This window comes from Vicia villosa, linkage group LG4 (assembly GCF_029867415.1).
Source record: "Vicia villosa cultivar HV-30 ecotype Madison, WI linkage group LG4, Vvil1.0, whole genome shotgun sequence".
NCBI lineage: Eukaryota > Viridiplantae > Streptophyta > Magnoliopsida > Fabales > Fabaceae > Vicia > Vicia villosa.
In genome coordinates this window covers 109,891,691-109,913,061 of record NC_081183.1, presented here as the reverse complement: position 1 = coordinate 109,913,061, position 21,371 = coordinate 109,891,691, and the positions used below count along the sequence as shown (strand labels likewise).

The following is a 21,371-nucleotide window of genomic DNA, read 5'->3' as shown; positions in this document are numbered from 1 at the left end:
TAACAATATAGCCGAATACGAAGCATGTATTCTGGGTCTCAAAGCTGCAATCGATCTAAGAATCAAATTCCTGGAAGTCTACGGAGACTCGGCCTTGGTAATCTACCAAGTCAAAGGGGAATGGGACACAAAGCACCCAAATCTAATTCCTTACAAAGAATATGTGCTGAGTTTGATTCTTTACTTCGAAGAAATCACTTTCGAACACATCCCACGCGAGGAAAATCAACTAGCTGATGCTTTAGCTACCATGTCATCCATGTTCAAAGTCAGGTGGGACAACGAGGCGCCTATGATCACCATCTACAGGCAAGATGAACCATCCTATTGCAATGAGATCAATACCGAAGGAACCGAGGAAAAACCATGGTTCCATGAGGTAAAAAGATATCTCGAAGCTCAGGAGTACCCTGAAGGGGCATCCATTAACGACAGAAAGTTTCTAAGGAGATTTGCTGCCAAATTCTTTCTAAGCAATGGAACCCTATACAAACGCAACCATGACTCGACTTTACTTCGCTGTGTAAACAAGAAGGAAGCAGAACAGATCATGGAAGAAATACACAATGGTGCCTTCGGTACTCATTCCAGTGGACATACAATGGCTAAAAAGATCCTTAGAGCAGGTTATTACTGGTCTACCATGGAAACAGACTGCCATCATCACTCCCGAACATGTCACAAATGCCAGATATACGCTGACAAAGTACATGTACCTCCAGTTCCATTAAGCGTCCTGACGGCTCCTTGGCCTTTTGCAATGTGGGGTATTGATATGATTGGAGAAATCAAACCTACTGCCTCCAACGGACATCGCTTTATCCTGGTCGCTATTGACTACTTCACAAAGTGGGTAGAAGCAGCTTCATTTGCTTCTGTCACCAAAAATGTGGTGGCCCGGTTCATCAAATACAATCTCATTTGTCGGTATGGCATCCCTGAACGGATTATCACGGACAATGGCACAAATCTGAACAACAGAATGATTACTGAACTTTGCACACAGTTCAAGATCAAACATCATAATTCCTCTCCATATCGACCAAAGATGAACGGCGCGGTGGAAGCTGCCAACAAGAACATCAAGAAAATCATACAAAAAATGACAGTAACCTACAAAGACTGGCATGAGATGTTACCTTTTGCTCTTCATGGTTATCGCACATCTGCGCGTACTTCAACAGGGGCAACTCCATTCTCCTTAGTCTATGGTATGGAGGCAGTTCTTCCAATTGAAATTCAGATTCCTTCCCTAAGGATTATGAAAGAAGCCAATCTAGACGAAGACGATTGGATTCAAACACGGTTGGACCAGATAAACTTGATTGATGAGAAAAGGCTCGCAGCTATTTGTCATGGTCAGCTATACCAAAAGCGTATGATCAAAGCCTTCAACAAAAAAGTCAAAAGTCAAGCATACCAAACTGGTGGCTTGGTTGTCAAACGCATCATCTTACCACAAGGTGATCCCAGAGGCAAATGGACTCCCACCTACGAGGGACCATTCATAATCAAGAAAATATTCTCCGGCGGCGCCATGTTGCTTACCACCATGGATGGCGAGGATTTCCCACACCCTGTGAATGCTGACATAGTCAAAAAATACTTCTCTTAAAAAGAAAAAAAAACAGCTCGCTAAGTTGAAAACCTGAAAGGGCAACTTAGGCAAAAATGAGCGTCTCGGTGGATTGAAAACCCGAAAGGGCGGTCCAGGCAAAAATTAGAGACTAAACAAATACTATCCCGGTAGGCTGAAAACCTGAAAGGGCGGCCTAGGCAAAAGTTAGGGAATGAAGCATACAACTGTGTTCCGTTCAGCTGCCTACTCACCATCAAGATTCAACACCTCAAAGACACCGATCAGTCTAATCACTTTCTTCCAACAAGTGAGGGATGAGATGCTCGAAGACAGATTGGCAATAGCAGAGTTGAAACTTGACTGGATCATTTTCACATAGCTATTTATCTTCATAAATATTTTTCAAAACTTTCTGACAGTTTCCTACTTCTAGGATTGTTGTCTCCCTGTGCTAACCCGCCTATCATGGCTCTTTTCAATGCAGCTCTTTCAAAAATCACTATTTTCACTTTTTCTGTTTAAATACGTAAGCGTCCCAATGATAATTTTGAATGAACATATGCATTTGAATATGATTGATGTTTACCAGGAAAAACAGGAATGGCATTCAGGAAATGTCCCGATCATCTGGACATCATTCCATCAGAAGGAAATCACCAAGAGAAACGCATTTCTCAGCAAATTCCTCAAAAAGATTTTCTCTTCAAAAGAAGTCTTATTCCCCAGCAGGGTTGTTCCAGATTACTATCTTCAGAAGGTGTGATCCCCGCACCCGGACTTGGTCAGATAGTGCATCGGAGGATTATGCATCTTCCTCATTCCCATTTGAAAGGGCATCAGAACTTCCAGTTACCTTTGGTTCCCCAAGCAGTAGTCAAAGATCCTTCAACGGGATACCCGGGTTCTCAAAGAATTTCCCCAGACGAGGGTACTCAAGCAAGACAAAAGATCATCAACGATCACAATACATTCATGTCCAGCTGACTAGTGGGAATTTATTTTTCCAATTAGAAGCTTGACACGCATTACATTCACATTCATACATTCATACATTCATACATTCACATATTCATATACATCATACATCATGCATCATACGCATATTCATGCACAACATAACATGCATATTTCTCCGGGAATATCTCACATTTACATGCATCATAAACATTGCATATCACTAACTTGATTTTTCAGGTAGGCAGATATCTTCAACAAAGATGTTCTCAATCACATGCCGTGTTCACCTGAATTCCATGAACGGTTCTCTCAGATATAATCAAGCCGAAGATTCATTCTGATCACTTACCAACTCAAAAACAGGCATCACAGATCTAAAGCGATACCTCAGACGGTTCCAGAACGATCTAACACAGATCTAAAGCGATACCTCAGACGGTTCCAAAACGATCTAGCATCACAGATCTAAAGCGATACCTCAGACGGTTCCAGAACGATCTAACATTGCAGATCTAAAGCGATACCTCAGACGGTTCCAAAACGATCTAACATTGCAGATCTAAAGCGATACCTCAGACGGTTCCAGAACGATCTAACGTTGCAGATCTAAAGCGATACCTCAGACGGTTCCAAAACGATCTAACATTGCAGATCTAAAGCGATACCTCAGACGGTTCCACAATGATCAACTTCCAAAATCTAAATCGGAAAAACTTTGGACAAGTTCCGTAACGATTATCTTCCAAGACTTAAAGCGGTAACCTTGGACGGTTCCGAAACAGTCAACACAAAGACTTTCAAATCCTTCATCAAGATATAATCAATGGATTCATTCTGATGAACAAACCCTCAACCCATTTACCAGGTGGCATCTGAAAGCCCATCTCAGGTAATGTTTCAATCTGCCAACAACATTTCGCAGACGACATTCAAATGCAACTTCCAACATCTCTTCTGATCAAGGTAAGTGCAAATTTTCAGGGCATCTAAATATTCAATCATCTTCTACCTTCAGATTTCAGACAATCTCTTCAGGTTTAAGAAGATTGAATAGGGGCAACTGTTATACCCCAAAATTTGCCCACATATTTTTCAAGAAAACTCCAATCTGAAAATTAAGGGTCTCATATAATCATGGATTTTTATTTCAACAAATATCCTGACATATGAAATACTTAGTTTTTAGAATTTTTCTTATACAGTAATTTGGCTTGCAGTTGAATTTATTCTTACGCAAACGCCAAATACTGTTTATTACTTCACACATGCTATTTATTTATTTACAGATAAATAGTACTGACACAATTGGTACAGAGTTAAATCTTTTTGCAGGCGCAGAATCAGGAAACTCAGACTGTACTGGTAACAAGTAGATTATTATTATCTTTTGTTTCCCACTAATTTTTGTACTATATTCCATTATTTGCAAAAATCTTTTCAAATCTCTTTTTCAAAAATCAAATCTCTCCTTTTTCCAACACTATCATACACTTTCTTTCAAATCTTACTTCCACTCAAATTTTCCTTTTGTACGGAATCACATCATTCCCCAACGTCTCTTTCCTTCTTTCCATTCTATAAATACCTCTCATTTTCTTCCATAAAATCTCACATCAAATTCCAACTCATCTTTCAAATTCCTATCTCATATCTATTTTCTCTTCTTCCCTGACAAGAATGGCAAAGTGGATAGAGACACTGTTTCTTACAGTCATCACCATTGCTACGGTGATCATGACTTTCTTCTGCCTGCATAGTCCTGAGGAGTGTGGACCTGCAATGGTTATGCTCCCAATCATCTACATGTTATTGTTCATAGCATGGGTCATTAATCGTCATTCTTAAAATTTGCCGTATTTCTTATTTCTTAAATGTACCGTTTATTCGTCGTACTGTTCAATATAGTATGTGATATTTGTACTGTCAGTATTAAATGTTGTACTATTTGTCATAATATTGCTTAATTACTAAGATAATATTTTGTGTGTTTTCTGCCAGTCAAATATTCCTATTTCTGTGCATTAAATGATTTTCAGGGTTATTATCGGTAATTTTGCCCGCATACCGTAAATATTAGTTATTTATTATGTCTGTGTTTTTCTAACAAGTCATGTAAATAAACTTTCATTTTTCACATAAAACAAAAACAAAAAAACAACAAAAAAAGAAAATTAACTTTGACTGTTGATTTTTCACTCTAACTGCTACATCAATACCTGAACAGTCAGTTGACAGCCAAACTGCTGGCAGTACAATTCTCAGTGTTTTGTACCATCAATCAAATCAATCTTTCACAATTCAAAATTCCAAGATTTTTGTGCTAGAAGTCTTCTGAATATCACGCGATTAGCAGAGACTCAACACTGCACAAAAATCAGGTACGCTTAACTGTCTCCTACACAAACAGTCCCTAATCAGGGTTTTTCTTGTTTTTACAGGAGCAACAAGTTTTTGAGAGCTCAAATGGATTTCATACACATCCATATATCTCAAAGTACCATCATACAAATTTTCAAACTTCAATTCACTCAGACGCACCGTCAGCAGCTCAAACAGTCAACAGACGACCCGTTTGACCAAAAAAGTCAACAGACAGTCAAAAATGAAATTTTTTGTCAAAGTCCATATTTTGTCAAAGGATTCATCATTTGATCATTGGATGATCATAATTCATCAAGGAAAGATCAAAAATCAACAAAACCCTAAGATTCAAAATTAGGGTTTTTGCCTGAAAAGTCAACTCAACTTTGACTGATCATAACTCTCTCATCCTTCATCCAAAAAATTCAAACCAAAGCTTGTTTTGAAGGAAATTCAATTATCTTTCAAATGCCATTGATCCCATGGTCATTGGATTCACCATTTGAAAAATATGACCAAAGACATTACAGGTCATTTTCAAAGTCAACAAAAAGACACTTTTTTCAAAAGGACACACAAGGAGCTTCAAAAATCATTTTGACATGAGACCAAAGACATTGGTTAGAGGACTCTTTGAGGTTTCCAAAAAGTGCAAGATCTCCTTCATATGACAAAAATTGAGGGATTTACACCTTGTTGAAGTTGGCTAAATTTTGGGAAAATGCATGAAACCAACATTGTTCAAAATTGCATTTTTTCCAAATGGGGCCAAGTTTTCAGCATTCAAACATCATTTCCATGTTACTATGGGCCTCCCACGACCAAGACTAAGCCCATACCTTTTTTTTATCCATTTTTGCATGATTTTATCTTACTTTAAGATTAAAATTAAAAGGAAAATGCATGGATAAATGGTAGCTTACAATTCAAGCATGACTCATCAAAGAACCTTCAATTTTCTGCAGAGGATTGGTGCACAAGGCAAGAGCATTGAATGGAGTCAAGACTTGGTCAAAAATTCAAGGTTTTTAATATTTAAAAACCAAAGTTTCAACAAAGGCAACTAGCTGCAAGTTAGCTTCAATTCTAAGCACACATAGCTTATAAATAAGCTATCATAGTTCAGCAAGCAAGAGGAGGCAAGACCAGAAGCATAGCATAGCATATAACACTTGTAATCACTTCAAAAAAATCAAAGAAAAACTCAAATTCGAATTTGTAATTTCAGTCCATTTCAATACAAACTAAGCATTCATATACCTTCCTTAAACATCACTGAAACTATCTCAATCAATTACAAGTCCTTGAAGCTCACTGAATCGAGCTACACAGGTCAAAATTTGTTCAAACTAAAATCAATTCGTATCTGGTTATTCACACATGTTTAACAAGATGTAGACATACTATTGAGTTTGGTTTGAGGTGTAGATCATTTCTGGAAACTTAATTGAAGTTTGGACACGTATAAACGAAACTACCATTTTAGGGTTCATAGCTTCAAATTTAGGGCTTTCCAAATTAGGCAAAATTAGAAGTTCTGATTAGCACCATTAGATTCGCATGAACAAAACGAAACGAATGGAACCATCGCGCCAAAAATCTTTGCATGTTTACCCCTATTCGCTATTTTGCAGGTTTGAGGTTCACTTACTATAGCGCTTTTTTCATAAAAACGCTGTAAAAGGCCCTGGCGAGAGGTTGAAGATGATGAGGTGTCCCCACCTCATTGGTTCAGACGCGCGCGTTTTTTTTAAATTGTCCTCTGATTCTGTGCTTTGCAGGTGTAGCTTTTACCACGTGCCTCACCATCTGGACCACCTGATCTCATTTAATGAATAATCCAACGTGCCAGATCAAACCATCCTTATCATGGACTCTCAATCCAACCACACAGGATCAGTATCCTTTATTTCTATTTTATTTTCTATTTTTATTTAATTTCTTTGTTTTTTTAATTAAAAATAGTTTTAAAAATCCAAAAAATACACAAAAAATATTTTTAGACTTCTAAAATAATATATTATTTTCTGAAATAAAAATATTTTTATTTTCTTCAAAATTTCAATATTTTGCATAATTAATTAGTATATATTTATATATTTGCTTTTTAATTATTCTAACCAATCAAAAAATCATAAAAAAAAATTGTTCTTTGTGATAAATATTGTTTATATATTATAAACTAATTTTGTACATATTTTGAATAATTTTCTTTTTTAAGTTTTAATTATTTGTATAATTATTTACATAATTATGTTTTAATTAACTTAAATCAATTCCAAAAATTCCAAAAAAATTAGTTTTGTTTTAAAATTAATTGACAAATATTTTGTACATATTTTTAAACTTATTTTTAGGTTTAAATCTATTTTCATCTTTTTTCTTCATTTTAATTTAATTAATTATGCATTAATTATAATTAAAATCAATCATAAAAAATCCAAAAACATGCCTTTTATTTTTCTTGCAATTTAAAATTCCTAGATAAATGTATAGGATGTCAAATTCATGTAAATAGGCTAGTTTACATTTCCTGCAAAATCGATGTAATAGCGTAGATTTACTTTCCGCACTTTACATTTCCGCATTTTACTTTCCAGCAAATATAAACTGCGTGTATGTCAAAGATAAAATTGAACCGTTAGATCACTAACTTCAAAGATAAATATCTGAATCCAATCACAATCACATTTGCACCTCTTCAGGTAATCCTTTTTCATTCTTTCAAAATCAAAGTCAAATTCTAATGTTTTGAGTACAAAATCGAACCTTGCTTTTATATCCAGTGAAAGGATAGTTTTTTAAAGGAAACAAGGATAAAGACCTTACAACTCAGGGTAGACCTCCTAGTTTGCTTGCTCAAATCAAAACAAACAAAATTCTCATACACTGTTGTTTTTCAAAACAAAACTTTCAAAAAAGGACAATACTTTGTATACATCCAAACACGGGTTATTACAAAGTTAACGTTCTTTTCAAAACATCTTTCGAAAGATAAACAAGCATTTTGTATACATCCACACACGGATCATTACAAAATTCAAATTACAAAGGTATTTGAAACCACATATGAGCAATTTCAGAGCAATTGAAAAGTGATCGAAAAACAAGTGAGCTAAGCAAACTTAAGAGCCCATGGATAACCATGGATACAAAGGGTGCTAACACCTTCCCTTTGTATAACCTACCCCCTTACCCAGAATTTCTTAAAGGTCTTTTTTCTGTTTCTTTTATAAACCTTTCCTTAATTGGATAAAATAAAAGGTCGGTGGCGACTCTGTGATATTTTCAAAAATGCGAAAGCATTAAGCGACAAAAAAGAGTCAGTTCACGTATCTCTACAGATCAGAGGTATGGCCCGGTATTAAAAAAAATCGGAGGTCCACATCGGTCTAAGCTTTTTACCCAAAGTCTTCTTGCCTTTCTTCTTCTTTTTAGTCAGCATGGTTTTCAGCTCTTCTTGCCCCTTGGCTAAGTTCAGAATCAAGGCTTAGAACTCAGCATTTTGAGCTTGGAGATCCTTAACTGATTGTTCGAGATTCATGATGTTGAAATAAACAGCGAGGAGGTGAGAAACCTGTGGTAGAAACCTGTGATGCAATGTTATGAATGCAGATGCGATGTTTTCAAGGATCTTTAGGAATTTAGTTAGCAACATTAGACACTGACTTGGTTGCCGCTTCGTCTAAGGAATCTTGGTCTTTGTCTTTAAATGTCCTTCTTTGAGAATCAAGCTCACCATACTGAGTGGGTCATCGCCTCTGATTCGGGATATTTCTGAATTTGAAGGTACATGGCTAGAGGAAAATAAATCCTCTTGCCCCTTGATAGATACCGAGTCTCTGAATTGGAAGGTATGTGGCCAGAGGAAAATAAATCCTCTTGCCCCTTGATTAGGGATTCAGTCCTTGATAAGAGTACTTGAAATTGTGCGCCCTAAATCCCTAAGATCCTTGAAAGGGTTAGTTAACATGCTATGATGTCATGATGTCATGATGTTATGCGACTGTAATACAATAGGTAAAGCACAAGGTGATAAGGACAAAATGTCCTACAAGCAAATCCTGCAAGGAAATAGAAGGTTAGTAGTATATACAAGCAAGTCACACAACTGTCCTTAAGTTTAAAGGCTTGCTTGAAGTTCATAGGTAAGTACCCTCCCCACTGGCGTTTAGTTGGTTCAACCTGTCCTAGAATAGTAACCGGGTTCTATGGTGCTCATATCCCTGATCTTTCTCGCGGGCATTGTCTCAACATGGCACTCGATCGGCCAACCAAAAGCATCCCTAGAGTCCAATCTCAATGAGTGTAGCATCAAGAATCAACCGGCTTCAGTCAGGAATCCAAAGCCAACCATCTCGCTACTTCTTATAAGCCAAGGTCAAGTTCAACTAAGGTTCTAAGGGCGAATTAGTGCTTATGACACCACGCGGTAGCCAAACGTCTCCTCGAACATATTCAAGGGCCATCAGGATAAACCAAAGCGTCGCACTAATGGTGGCCACCAGTTCAACCATAACGATACATGTCGTACAGCCTCCCTGGTCTATTGCCACATACCTAAGGTACACTAGATCCGTGTGTAGGATCTTTCACACAACAGAATACCCAAAATAGCCTTTAAAGATAAATCAAACAAATCAAACAATTAATGTGATCCTAAACTTTAAGGTAACCCCTCTTTTATTCGAAAGCATCCCCAGCAGAGTCGCCAGTTCTGTACTACGGTGAACTGAATTTTTTGAAATGTCGCGGTAAGCAAGAGTCGCCACCGACTTTTATTTTATCTAATTTATAGAAAGGATAAAAGAACAGAAAAAGACATTTTAAAAAAGATTTTGAGTTCGGGGGGTAATTTATACAAAGGGAAGGTGTAAGGTACCCTTTGCATCCATGGTTTTCCATGGGCTCTTAATTGCTTAGCTCACTTTGTTTTCAAAATGTTTGAATTGTTTGAAAAGTAGTGTGTGAATAGAAATTTGAATAATAACTTTAGCTTGCAAATAAGCGTAGTCTTTTTGAAAAGATTCTTTGGAAAAGAAGTGGGAAAAGGTTTTGAATTTGAATTTGAATTTGAAAGAGAGCAAGCAATTAAAAAGCAATTACCCTAAGTTTTAAAATTCGTTCTTTTAGCTTTTCAGGGCTATCCATACCATAGGAGGGTAGGAAGTCCTTTTATTGGATGTTGAAGGGTCGTCGCAATTATCGTTCGCCATAAGACTGTCCATGCCATAAAGAGGGCAGGTAGTCTAAGGGAAAGATATAATAGTCATTAATTTTTTAGGCATCATGCGAGGATACCTTAGCAATAGGGACAATCATGAAGGATAGAAAAAAACTTAGAAAGAGGGGGGGGGTTGAATAAGTGTGACTTTAAAAACTCTTAAGATAATAACAATTGCACAATAATTTTTATCCTGGTTCGTTGTTAACGAGACTACTCCAGTCCACCACCTTAGAGTGATTTACCTCACCTGAGGATTTAATCCACTAATCAATCTTGATTACAATGGTTTTCCACTTAGATACCTTCTAAGTCTTCTAGAGTATACTGATCACAACTTGATCACTCTAGGAAATCAATGCTGAGATACCTTCTAAGACTTCTAGAGAATCTGATCACAACTTGATCTTATCTAGCTCTTTTACAAATGAATTTAAACAAATTCTTACAAGAGTATTACAATGCTTCTTAAAAAGCGTTAATCACAACTGTGATATTTTTCTTAAGTTCTAAGCTCAAATCTCACTAAGATATTACAATAAAGTGAGGTTGAAGATGAAGTTTGATAACTTTTGATTTGAACAGCGTTTCAGTATTTTTGCAAGAGTTGTTTTTAAACTAGTTCGGTAACCTTGATTCTTATCAGAACTTCACTATATATAGGTGTTTGAGAAGATGACCGCTGGGAGGCATTTAATGCATTGTGTGTTCCGTACAGCATAGCATTTAATGTTTCACTCTTTTGTCAACTACCTCGAGCCTTGCTTTTCCTGCTTTAACAGACTTTGCCTTTCATAGCTTCTAACGTTCCTTTTGTCAGTCAACATAGTCTGCCATCTTGTACTTGCTTCTAATCTGATGTTTGTAGATACAACGTTTGAATTAATCAGAGTCAAACAGCTTGGTGCAGAGCATCTTCTTGTCTTCTGACCTTGAAGAGCTTCTAGCGTGATACCATAATAAATTCAGTTCTTCTTCTTCTGAGCTCATGTTCTTCAGATGCTTCAATAGACCATGTTCTGATTCTTCTTGACCATCTTATGATGTCTTGCGAGAGCATGTTCTTATGTTGTAATCTTGAACTTCTTGAGCCATAGCTTCTTAGCGCTGATTTGTGCATACTCTTTATATATTTCCTGAAATGGAAAATGCATAGGATTAGAGTACCATATTATGTTATACAAAATTCATATACATTGTTATCATCAAAACTAAGAATATTGATCAGAACAATTCTTGTTCTAACAATCTCCCCCTTTTTGATGATGACAAAAACATATATAATTGATATGAATTTGCAATCAGAATGACAAATGACCAACGACAATTACACAGTTATAGCATAAGCATATAAACATAGTGTGTGAATATGTCTCCCCCTGAGATTAACAATCTCCCCCTGAAATAAATACTAGAAGACTTTATAAATAAAAGACTTCCCTGAGTATTTTCCATTTCAGTCGAGATGATCACATTTGCCTAGAACTTCAGAACATTCAGAGCTTCCGCTTCTTGCTTCCATAGGACAGTTTCAGAGCTTTGAATTTCTTCTAGAATCATAACATGCTTGATTGTATCAGAACATTTTTGAATGTACTAGAGCATCATCAGAGCATCTTTACATCCTGAAATGTTTCAGAAACAAACTAGACAACAAAAGTTAGAGCATGAATGAATCAGAACATTCTTTTCAGAAAGAACATGTATCAGAGCAATGCTAAGAAATAATCAGAGCAAAGTTTGATAAGTTCTTAAAAGAAATATGTATCAGAACATATAAGGGATAAGAATGTATTAGAGCATATTCTGCCACGAGAATATCATAACACTTTTCCTTCTTGCTTTTGATCTTGAAGCTTCACAGCACTAAGCTTGCTTCAAATTCCAAAAGCATGTTTCTTTACAGAATTGCTTTTCCTCATGTATTTGCTTGCTTCTCATGTTGAGCTTTTTCAGAATATCTTCAATCCTGCAAAAAATCTCAAAGACATAGAACTTGCAAATATTGTTAGGAATGTTAATACTTACTCCCAACAACTGATATAGTAAATCAAATCAATTATCGTGTTTCTCCCCCTTTTTGTCATAACATCAAAAAGCATATAAAAGATTCAGATGAAAAACAAACAATATGAGAGAAGAAGATAGTTTCATTGATTCATCAAACATTATCAGAAGATACAGAATAGAGATGCAAGAAAACAAATGCAAGAAACAAGAAACAACCAAGACCAAAAGACTACGACTAGCCTAGTCTAGAGACTATCTTGGCCAGAAGGTTTTGAATCTCAGAAGAGCTTTCAGTCTGCGTCTTCATGAATGAGCGAAACTCATTGTGAGTATCTTCATAATTGTCCAAACGAGAAGCAAGATCAACTTGATTCTTTTGGAGAACCTTCATAGCGTTCACCAGTGCTGAAGGGTCAGAAGAAGAAGCTTCACAGCTATCGTTCAGAGGAGTATCATGTCCAACAGCAGCATCTAGCATGAGAACATCATCTTGATTTTCCTGAACAGGAGGTTTCTCAGCAGGATGATTCTCAGCAGCTTGTTTCTCAGCATCAGCTTCTAACATAGAAGCATCTTCAGAATAATCTGGAGCAGGGATGTCAGAATCTCCATTTTCAAGAGCCTGAAGAATCTCAGCTAGATTCCTTGGAGGTGTAGGAGCAGCAACTTCTGAAGGGTATTCAACCTCAAGAATAACCATGTTTGGTGCCTTCTCAGAAGGATTCTCCCTAAGCCAGTTGAATAACCACTGGAAATCTCCAGTCAGAACAGAGTGGTGAGGCTTCCATACAACAATCTCCCGAGACTTTTCTTCTTCTTGATCAGACTCAGCTTCAGGAACTTGTTCTTCTCTAAGTTCATCAATGAATTCTTTCTCTTCAAAGAAGTACTTGCCTCCGAGAGGACTGAACCAGAAATCTTCATATGATCTCAGAAATCCACGATGTCTTGGAGCTTCTGCTTCACATGCTTGCTGAAGCTTCAGAAACTCAGAATTCATCTTCCTTCTGAAGATCCAACAGAGATTTCGCAAGGAAACATCATCCAACCTGGAATGATGTGCAGCTTTCAAGGCTTCTATCCCTCACTTCATCTTAAGTTTTAACACTTCAAAATGTACACCAACACGAAGTTTTCGGCGGGATGGAAATCTGGTAATGGCAGAATCTGGGTTCAGGAAGAAGTAGGGTTGAGGTTCTCTATCAGGAGAGAGATATGATTCTACTTCTTTTGACTCAGCATCTAACACCACAAGCTCAGGTTCAGGACGAGGTCGGGGAGTGTAGTTGCAGTCACGAAATAATTGTTCTAAAAAATCAGAACTTTTAGATTCTGATGCAGGAGAATTGTTTGAGACAGGGTTATCAATGGGATTATTTTGAGAGGGGGTCACAATGGGTTCATACTTAGCATGAGGAGGAGGTTGAGAGGTGGGGATATTTGTTTGTGGGGGAAAGAGAGTTTGAAGGGGTTGGATCTCAAGAATAGGTTGGTCAGAAGCAATCTGTGTGATGGGTGAAGAAGGAGGGGTGAGAACATTGGTGTGTTAAGGTGATTCTGCTGGGGCTGTTTCTGGTTGATTTTCTGGTTGAGGGGTAACCGGAACTTCTGTTAGTACACATTCTGAATTTAAAACAAAGATAGAGTTAGGTTCAGAAATCTGTATACCTTTGGATTTCTTCTGAGACCCTTCAGAATCAGCTTCAAGCCTTTTTCGTTTCTTCTTCTCATAAAAAGACTTTACTTTTCCCAGAGCAATTTCTCTTCTTCTGGCAACTGCCAGCTTTTCTTCTTCTTCTTCTTCTTTATCCACAGCTCCTTGATTGTCTTCCTCTTGATTCACCACTTCTTGATCTTCTTCTAATTGTTGATTCACAGCTTCTTGACTCACTTCTTCTTCTTGTGCAACAACAATCTTTTGCTTATTCTTCTTCTTCTTCTTCTTCTCTATTTGCTTCTCATTATCTTCTTTCTTTGACTTCTTCCTTTTTCTTTTTATCACTTCTTCTTTTTCTTTTTCTTCTTCTTCTTCTTCTTCTTCTTCTTCTTCTTCACTTTCAACAAGAACAACTCCAGTTTCACCAGCAACAACATCTTCATCCACATCTACAACAACTTCTTCTTGATTATCTTTCTCCTCATTAACAGAAGGAAAATCAAACTTGCGCTTTGTTCTTCTTTCTCTGTTGACAGCAACTTCTGGAAAAACTTCTGAAACATCTTCTGAAGCAGCAGGCCTGGAAGTGGAGGCTTTCTGATGACTTACTCCAGTAGGAGCATCTTTGGCACCACGTTCCCTTAGAGAGTTAAGATAGTGAACCTTAACTTCTGGAAGCTCATTTCTGAAAAATGTTTCAAACTCAGCAAGAACAGGGCTTCTTCTGGTTCTTGCTCCAGGGAGAGGTTGAGGAGCATTTCTAACAGCTTGAATCAGATTCATCTTTCTCAAGGTGTTGGCGTTCAAGAAGCTTCGAGTAGTAGTAACAGGATCCTTGATGATTCCTTGAGCTTCCAAGTCTTCAATAGTTTTGGTGTGAACAAGAAGATTGGTAATGATTCTTCCAAAGGGAATAATATTTCCTTTCTTCGTTCTGAACGCATTTCTGGAGTCTTTTACAACATGCCACATATGATTGAAGATGGTGTAGATAATATCAACCTTCTTCTGAGTACCAATGTAGTACATGATGTATTGTTGCTCTTTGGTGACAAAGTTTGGAGAATGGGTTGCTTTCCTGTGATAGAAACACCCTAGAAGAATCTTAGTCCAGACTTTGTAAATTTCCTTCATATCCTTGACATATTTCGTTTTCTTCACATCTGTTTATATTTCATCCAGAACAGCTTCCCAATCTGTTCTTTGTTCTTTGATCAGATTCAAAGACACCATCAGGGTTTCTCAAGTCGAACATCATTCTCAGAATGTTCTCAGTAATGACAACAAATATGCCATGAACAAAAGACACAATCGCCTTAGGGGTTACGACATCATGAACCTAAAATTCTTTTACCAGTTATGGATAAACTGGTCCACAGAACTCAGAAAACAGAGATGTCCATCCTTGAAAAAGCATGTCATCTTTGAGATGAAACTCATCTTCTTCAAGACTGTCGAAATCCACTATTAACTCACAAATCACTTCTAACTCATTCCTAGGAATCGAGCAAGTGATAACCGGAACAATCTGTTGTTCTTCGTCTTGATAATGTTGCTGAGGAGAGGAACCAACGAGTTGAGATGAAGAAGCAGCCATTTGAGCACAACTGAGATTACTGGATTTCTTCTTGTGTTTGGGTTTAGGGTTAGAGAAAATGGAGAACAAATTGCAGAAATGCATGCAAGAGGAGAGAGGATGAGAGCGAAAAAGAGTGAACGTTAAGATGTGAGATGAATATATAGATGCGGATTTGAAAAAGAATGCAATATTTTATGAGAATGAACAACTATAGAATCAAAAGAAATCAAATGCATTAAATGATGAATGACGTTAGGTGAGAGAACTTGATGTTTGAAATGATTCGCACAGTTACCTAGGGCGGCGTCTCATCAGTTGCACGCACGCTTTTACCTTTAGGGTGAACACGTGTTCACCATCTGGAAAGCTGGTGACAGCTGTATTACTTCTCATCTTCTGATTCTGATCATTGATTCTTACTTCCATTATTTAGAAAATATCTTGTTCTGATAGGATCTTCTTTCTTTCCAAGAACGACATCTTCTGAGTGAGCAGAGGTGAGTCTAGAAGATCTTCTGATGGTTGGTTCTTCAGAAATTCTGAGATTCTCTAAAGAAGTAGCAACTTGATCTTCTGATCCTTTGCTTCTGGGTTCTTCAGCTTCTGATACTTTGCTTCATGGTTCTACAGCTTCTGATATATCAATATCTAAATCTGTAAAATTCTCAAACTGCTTTGGCTTTTCAAGACCAAGCTTATCATCAAATCTGATATTGATTGATTCTTCAACAACCAATGTTTCAGTATTGTATACTCTGTAGCCTTTAGAGCGTTCAGAATATCCAAGAAGGAAACACTTCTGTGCCTTAGCATCAAACTTACCCAGATGATCTTTAGTATTCAGAATGAAACAAACACATCCAAAAGGATGAAAATATGAAATGTTGGGCTTTTTGTTCTTCCACAATTCATAAGGATTCTTATTAAGAATAGGTCTTATAGAGATTCTATTCTGAATATAACATGCAGTGTTTATTGCTTCTGCCCAGAAATGCTTAGCCATATTGGTTTTGTTGATCATGGTTCTAGCCATTTCTTGTAGAGTCCTATTCTTTCGCTCTACAACTCCATTTTGCTGTGGAGTTCTAGGGCAAGAGAAATCATGGGCAATACCATTTTCTTTGAAGTAAACCTCAAAGAATCTGTTCTCAAATTCACCACCATGATCACTTCTGACCTTTATGATTTTACACTCTTTCTCAGATTGAATCTGAGTGCAGAATTCAAAGAACAGTGAATGAGACTCATCCTTGTGTTTTAAGAACTTTACCCATGTCCATCGACTATAATCATCTACGATGACTAATCCATATTTCTTCCCTCTAACAGATGCTGTTTTGACTGGGCCAAACAGATCATTGTGCAGAAGTTCTAGCGGCCTAGAGGAAGAGACAACATTCTTAGATTTGAATGCAGGTTTGGAAAACTTCCCTTTCTGACATGCTTCACAAAGAGAATCTGATTTGTATTTGAGATTAGGGAGTCCTCTGACCAAATTTAGTTTGTTAATCTGAGAAATCTTTCTCAAACTAGCATGGCCTAATCTTCTGTGCCAGACCCATTGCTCTTCGCTAACAGACATAAGGCAAGTTACCTTCTGATTCTTAAGATCTTGAAGATCAATCTTGTAAATGTTGTTCTTTCTCTTGCCTGTAAATAGGATTGAGCCATCCTTCTGACTTACAGCCTTACAAGACTTTTGATTAAAGATTATGTCATAACCATTGTCTCTTAATTGACGTATAGACAATAAGTTATGAGCTAATCCATCTACTAGAAGAACATTAGTTATGGAAGGAGAGTTACCAGTACTTATGGTTCCAAAACCAATTATCTTGCCCTTCTGATCTCCTCCAAACTTAGCTTCTCCAGCAGATTTAAGCACCAGGTCTTGGAACATAGACCTTCTTCCCGTCATGTCCCGAGAGCACCCATAGTCCAGGTACCATGACATGCTTTCCTTTGTCTTCTTTGCAGCCAAGGATATCTGCAACGGAAATAATCTTTTCCTTAGGTACCCACATTTTCTTGGGTCCTTTCTTGTTAGTTCTCCTCAAGTTCTCATTGAACTTGGGTTTAGCATTATTAACAATAGGAGGTACAGCATGATATTCCTTATTCTGAGTTACATGATATTTTCTAGATTGTGTCACATGCTTCTTAGTGTGTGTAATGTGAAAACTTTTAGCATGTGAAGTGAGCCTAATATCATGGGAGTGGCCATACTTGAACTGACACTACTAAAAATATAACATTTGCTTAAAGGATTTTACATCAGGTATTAAAATATATGATGTGAAAAATATTTGTAAAAATTTTTACATCAGGTATTTATGTCCAATGATATAAAAATATATGAAAAAATAAAAAATGTATAAGACAGTGGCAGTATCGTAAATAAAAAAAGGCGGTGGAGAATTGTAAATAAACGAAATTCTTTTATAACGGATTTTACATCGGTTATATATATTAACCGATGGGAGAAATATATTACACAGTATGACCTTTATATCGGGCCTTGATATTAACCGATGGGACATATAAAATCGTGGGCCTTTACATCGGTCTAGTAAAAAACCGATGGGAAATGTTAAAAGAATTCCATCCAAAAACCCTAATCCTTCTTTAATGTTCCAAATCTTTTCATTTCTTCTCTTCTTTTCTTCTTCAGAGCCGTCACCGTACAGTTATACTTTCTCCAAACTCCTCCGTTCGCTGTCCTCCAAACTCCTCCGTTCACTGTCCTCCAAACTCATCTGTTCGCCGGCCGCCCACTCCTCTGTTCGCCTTCTCCCGAAATCGACGGTCATCTTGCCTTCCTCCGACCTCGTTCTGAAATGCTTATCTCCGATAATGTCTTGTTGTTTGCTATTCTTCCAGAAGCTTTAGTTGGGGCCGATACATGCCTTTCATCTGTCACCACCATCACCGACGTCGAAATCACCGCCGATTTACAGGTTTCGCTTTTACTCCAGAATTTTATTTATCTCTGTCATCTAGTGATCCACTAACAACTCTTTATCAATCGAACCGCAGTCAAGGAAATAAGCTAAGTATCCTTTGTTGACTCCTCTTTGCTAAATGTATTGGATACAGGGGAAGAGGGAGACTCCGGATCTACGCTAGCTCTTGTATGAGTCACTCATTATCTGAGAGTAGGAAGCTCAAAGAATTATACATTCCAAAGAAGTTTATTTCACTTAACTTTGCTTCGTTTCATGTTTTAATTGCTTCTTTATCTTTTTTGAATTTCTCAAAATTCATGAACAAAACTCTGTTATATCGACTGTGATTTTATTTTTGCTATTTAGAACTAGATTAGGGAAATTATTATATACTACTAATTATGTGAAATTCATGCATTTAAGTGTTAGAACCTGAATCGAATTTATTGATTATGTTGCCACATTGTTGTGTTATGAACCATGATTGTGATGTATTGATGTGGCTATGGCATATTGCTGTGTGATTTTTTTTAACTTAATACCTTTAGTATAGGTAGTTAAGGTGTATGTATTGGTTTTTGGAGATGAAAGAGGGAAGCAAGTAGCCATGGCTGGGTTGAAGTCAAAGGCTAAATATGTTCGGAGTCATTTGGGGAAGCGAATGAAGTTGCGGTTAACTCCTGAGATATGCTTTTTTGAGGATGAATCTATTAAGAAAGGAAGCAGGGTAAGAATTACTATATTTAGCGTTTGTTTTTACGGTTATATTATAGTACACGTATGTATGCATACAATTCCAAGTTTGTATTGTTCGATTTCCACTTTACCATCTCTCGATTTGTTCTCAATTAAGAACCACATTTTCCTCCTGAGTTCTATTAATGTTGCTTGATTTTGGTTCATAATCCTTAATCGATGTGTTCATGGAGCTTGACACAGTTTGTTGATCCTCTTTTTATAACAGTTGCTAATTAGAAAACAGTATTTTAATCCAATGTGTGTCATCATCTCCTTTATTTAATTAAAAATAACATGTGACACTCTCTCATAGTACAATGCACTTACTCCTACCACAAGTTTTTGTGGGTTACTTGTTTTCCCAAATCATATGCAGAGATAATGTCTTATATTTTTGGTTTGATGTGAGTTCATCACATACATGGGATTTATCTTCTATCTACTATATCTATAATTGAATGAGCTTGAGCTACCATAGGTCAAAAAAAATTCTGTAATTTCTCCCAGTTTCTCCTTATAGAACCTTGTTGCTACACAGGTTACTGCTACTAGTTATTATATATAAGTGATACCGGAGAATAAAATGGCAAATAAACTTTTACTGCCACTTGTATGAACAACTTCGACCGCTGCTACTTTCATTGAAGCAATTCTTTTGAAGGAAGAGGCACATTATTGTCCAACAAGAAAATGAGAGACATAAGACAAGATCATATACTATTCTACTGTGTTTTATTTTGTTAGTTATTTAAATTGGATCGGTGTAGTCCTTTCTTACATTGTATGTGCATGTCATAAAATTTTAAAATATATCTATTAGAATTTTATAATAACTTTGATGCAATAAATGTTATTCTGGGGTGATTGAACTATATACTAATCAGCATGTTTTCATGGCCAATGTTGGCCCCCACTTTTGCACACCGTTCTTTTCTATATTTCAGCAACTTGTGTGTCCTTTTTTATTGATGTGCTATGGGCTTTTTTTGATCTGGTGCCTCCACCACTTCAAATTTTCAGGTCATTGCAATATTAGATGAAATTAAGAATGAGAAGAGTGGAACAACTCAAAGCGCGGAACAGTTGGATCCATTATAACCGAATCTTGGATGCAGGTAATAAAATAACTTTAATTTGTTATTTATTTTGTGTTTTGAAATTTACTGTGAATTTTCAAAGAATAACTCTATATTGTTATTTACGTATTGTAAGTATTTGATGATCCTATAGAATTAACACACGATGATTTGTATGATTTGCGACTCCGTTGGGCAAAATGTTTTTTTGAGTTATATAAAGATTAAGCTTTATCTGGTGAGTTATATGAAATTGTTTATTTCTGATTCAAGCTAGTTTCTTGACATTGGTGTTGTCTGCTGATGTTAATTAGTGTTATTGTTTATTCTCAGCAAATGTAATTTTGATGTTGTCTTCAGAAGCTACAACTCATCTTGTCGTGGATGCATGTTGGTATTTCAAGTACCCGAAAGGACTTAAATGGTTGGATATTTGTTGTTTTGTTATTTTGTAGTAGTCCATCGTGTGTAAACTTTCTTATAATTTTGTACACTTGTGTATCCTATATTAATACATTTGTAAATTTTGAAAAATATATATGCATCTTAGCTATTTGGTATAATGAAATTTTATCCTTCATTGGTTAGAAAAATATGAAAATAGTGACTTAAATGTGGTCTGTGTGCTGTGGGAAAAATGTGCAAAATAGCGACCTAACTTTGGTCTGTGTTGTTACAAAAAAAATTACAGGTTAAAATAGGAAAAACAACTATTATACACTTAAAAGCATAAAACATATTACATCGGGCAAAATGGACAACTGATGTAAAAACTAATCTATTACATCGGGCAAAGTGGAAAACCGATGTAAAAAATGTCTATTACATCGGGCAGACAGGAAAACCGATGCAAAATATGGCGTATATATTTTTTTATTAAAAAATTGAATAATTTTTCACATCAGGCGTCTGAATTCAACCGATGTGGTATGTTAATTTTTCACATCGGACCTTGGCCTGATGTAAAATGTCTCTGACTTATTACATCGCCTGGCTTTACATCGCCTGGCTTTACATCGGGCCCAGTCCCGATGTAAAAAGTACTTTTTGCAGTAGTGTGATCATACAAAGGCTTGTATGTGATTTTCATGTCATCTACAGGTTCATGGTTGTATAGGGTTTCACCCTCATATTCAATGCCGACTCTCTTGTTTCCGCTAACAGCGTATATCATAGAGGCAAGTTGACTTCTTCCAATACCTCTATATAGAAACTTTCTAAAGCTTAAGTCATATTCTTTCAGAA

General features: G+C 36.6%; 1 protein-coding gene across 1 annotated transcript; it reads left to right on the top strand.

The window, feature by feature from the left end:
• Window positions 1-17,985: 17,985 nt before the first annotated feature.
• On the top strand, window positions 17,986-21,151 carry LOC131597657 (probable ribosome-binding factor A, chloroplastic; the record flags this gene model as incomplete). Its single annotated transcript, XM_058870340.1, has 4 exons — window positions 17,986-18,324; window positions 18,866-19,039; window positions 20,071-20,364; window positions 20,460-21,151. Coding segments are annotated over 3 exons (591 nt in total), but the record flags the coding sequence as incomplete, so codon positions are not given.
• Between the last annotated feature and the right edge of the window lie 220 nt (window positions 21,152-21,371).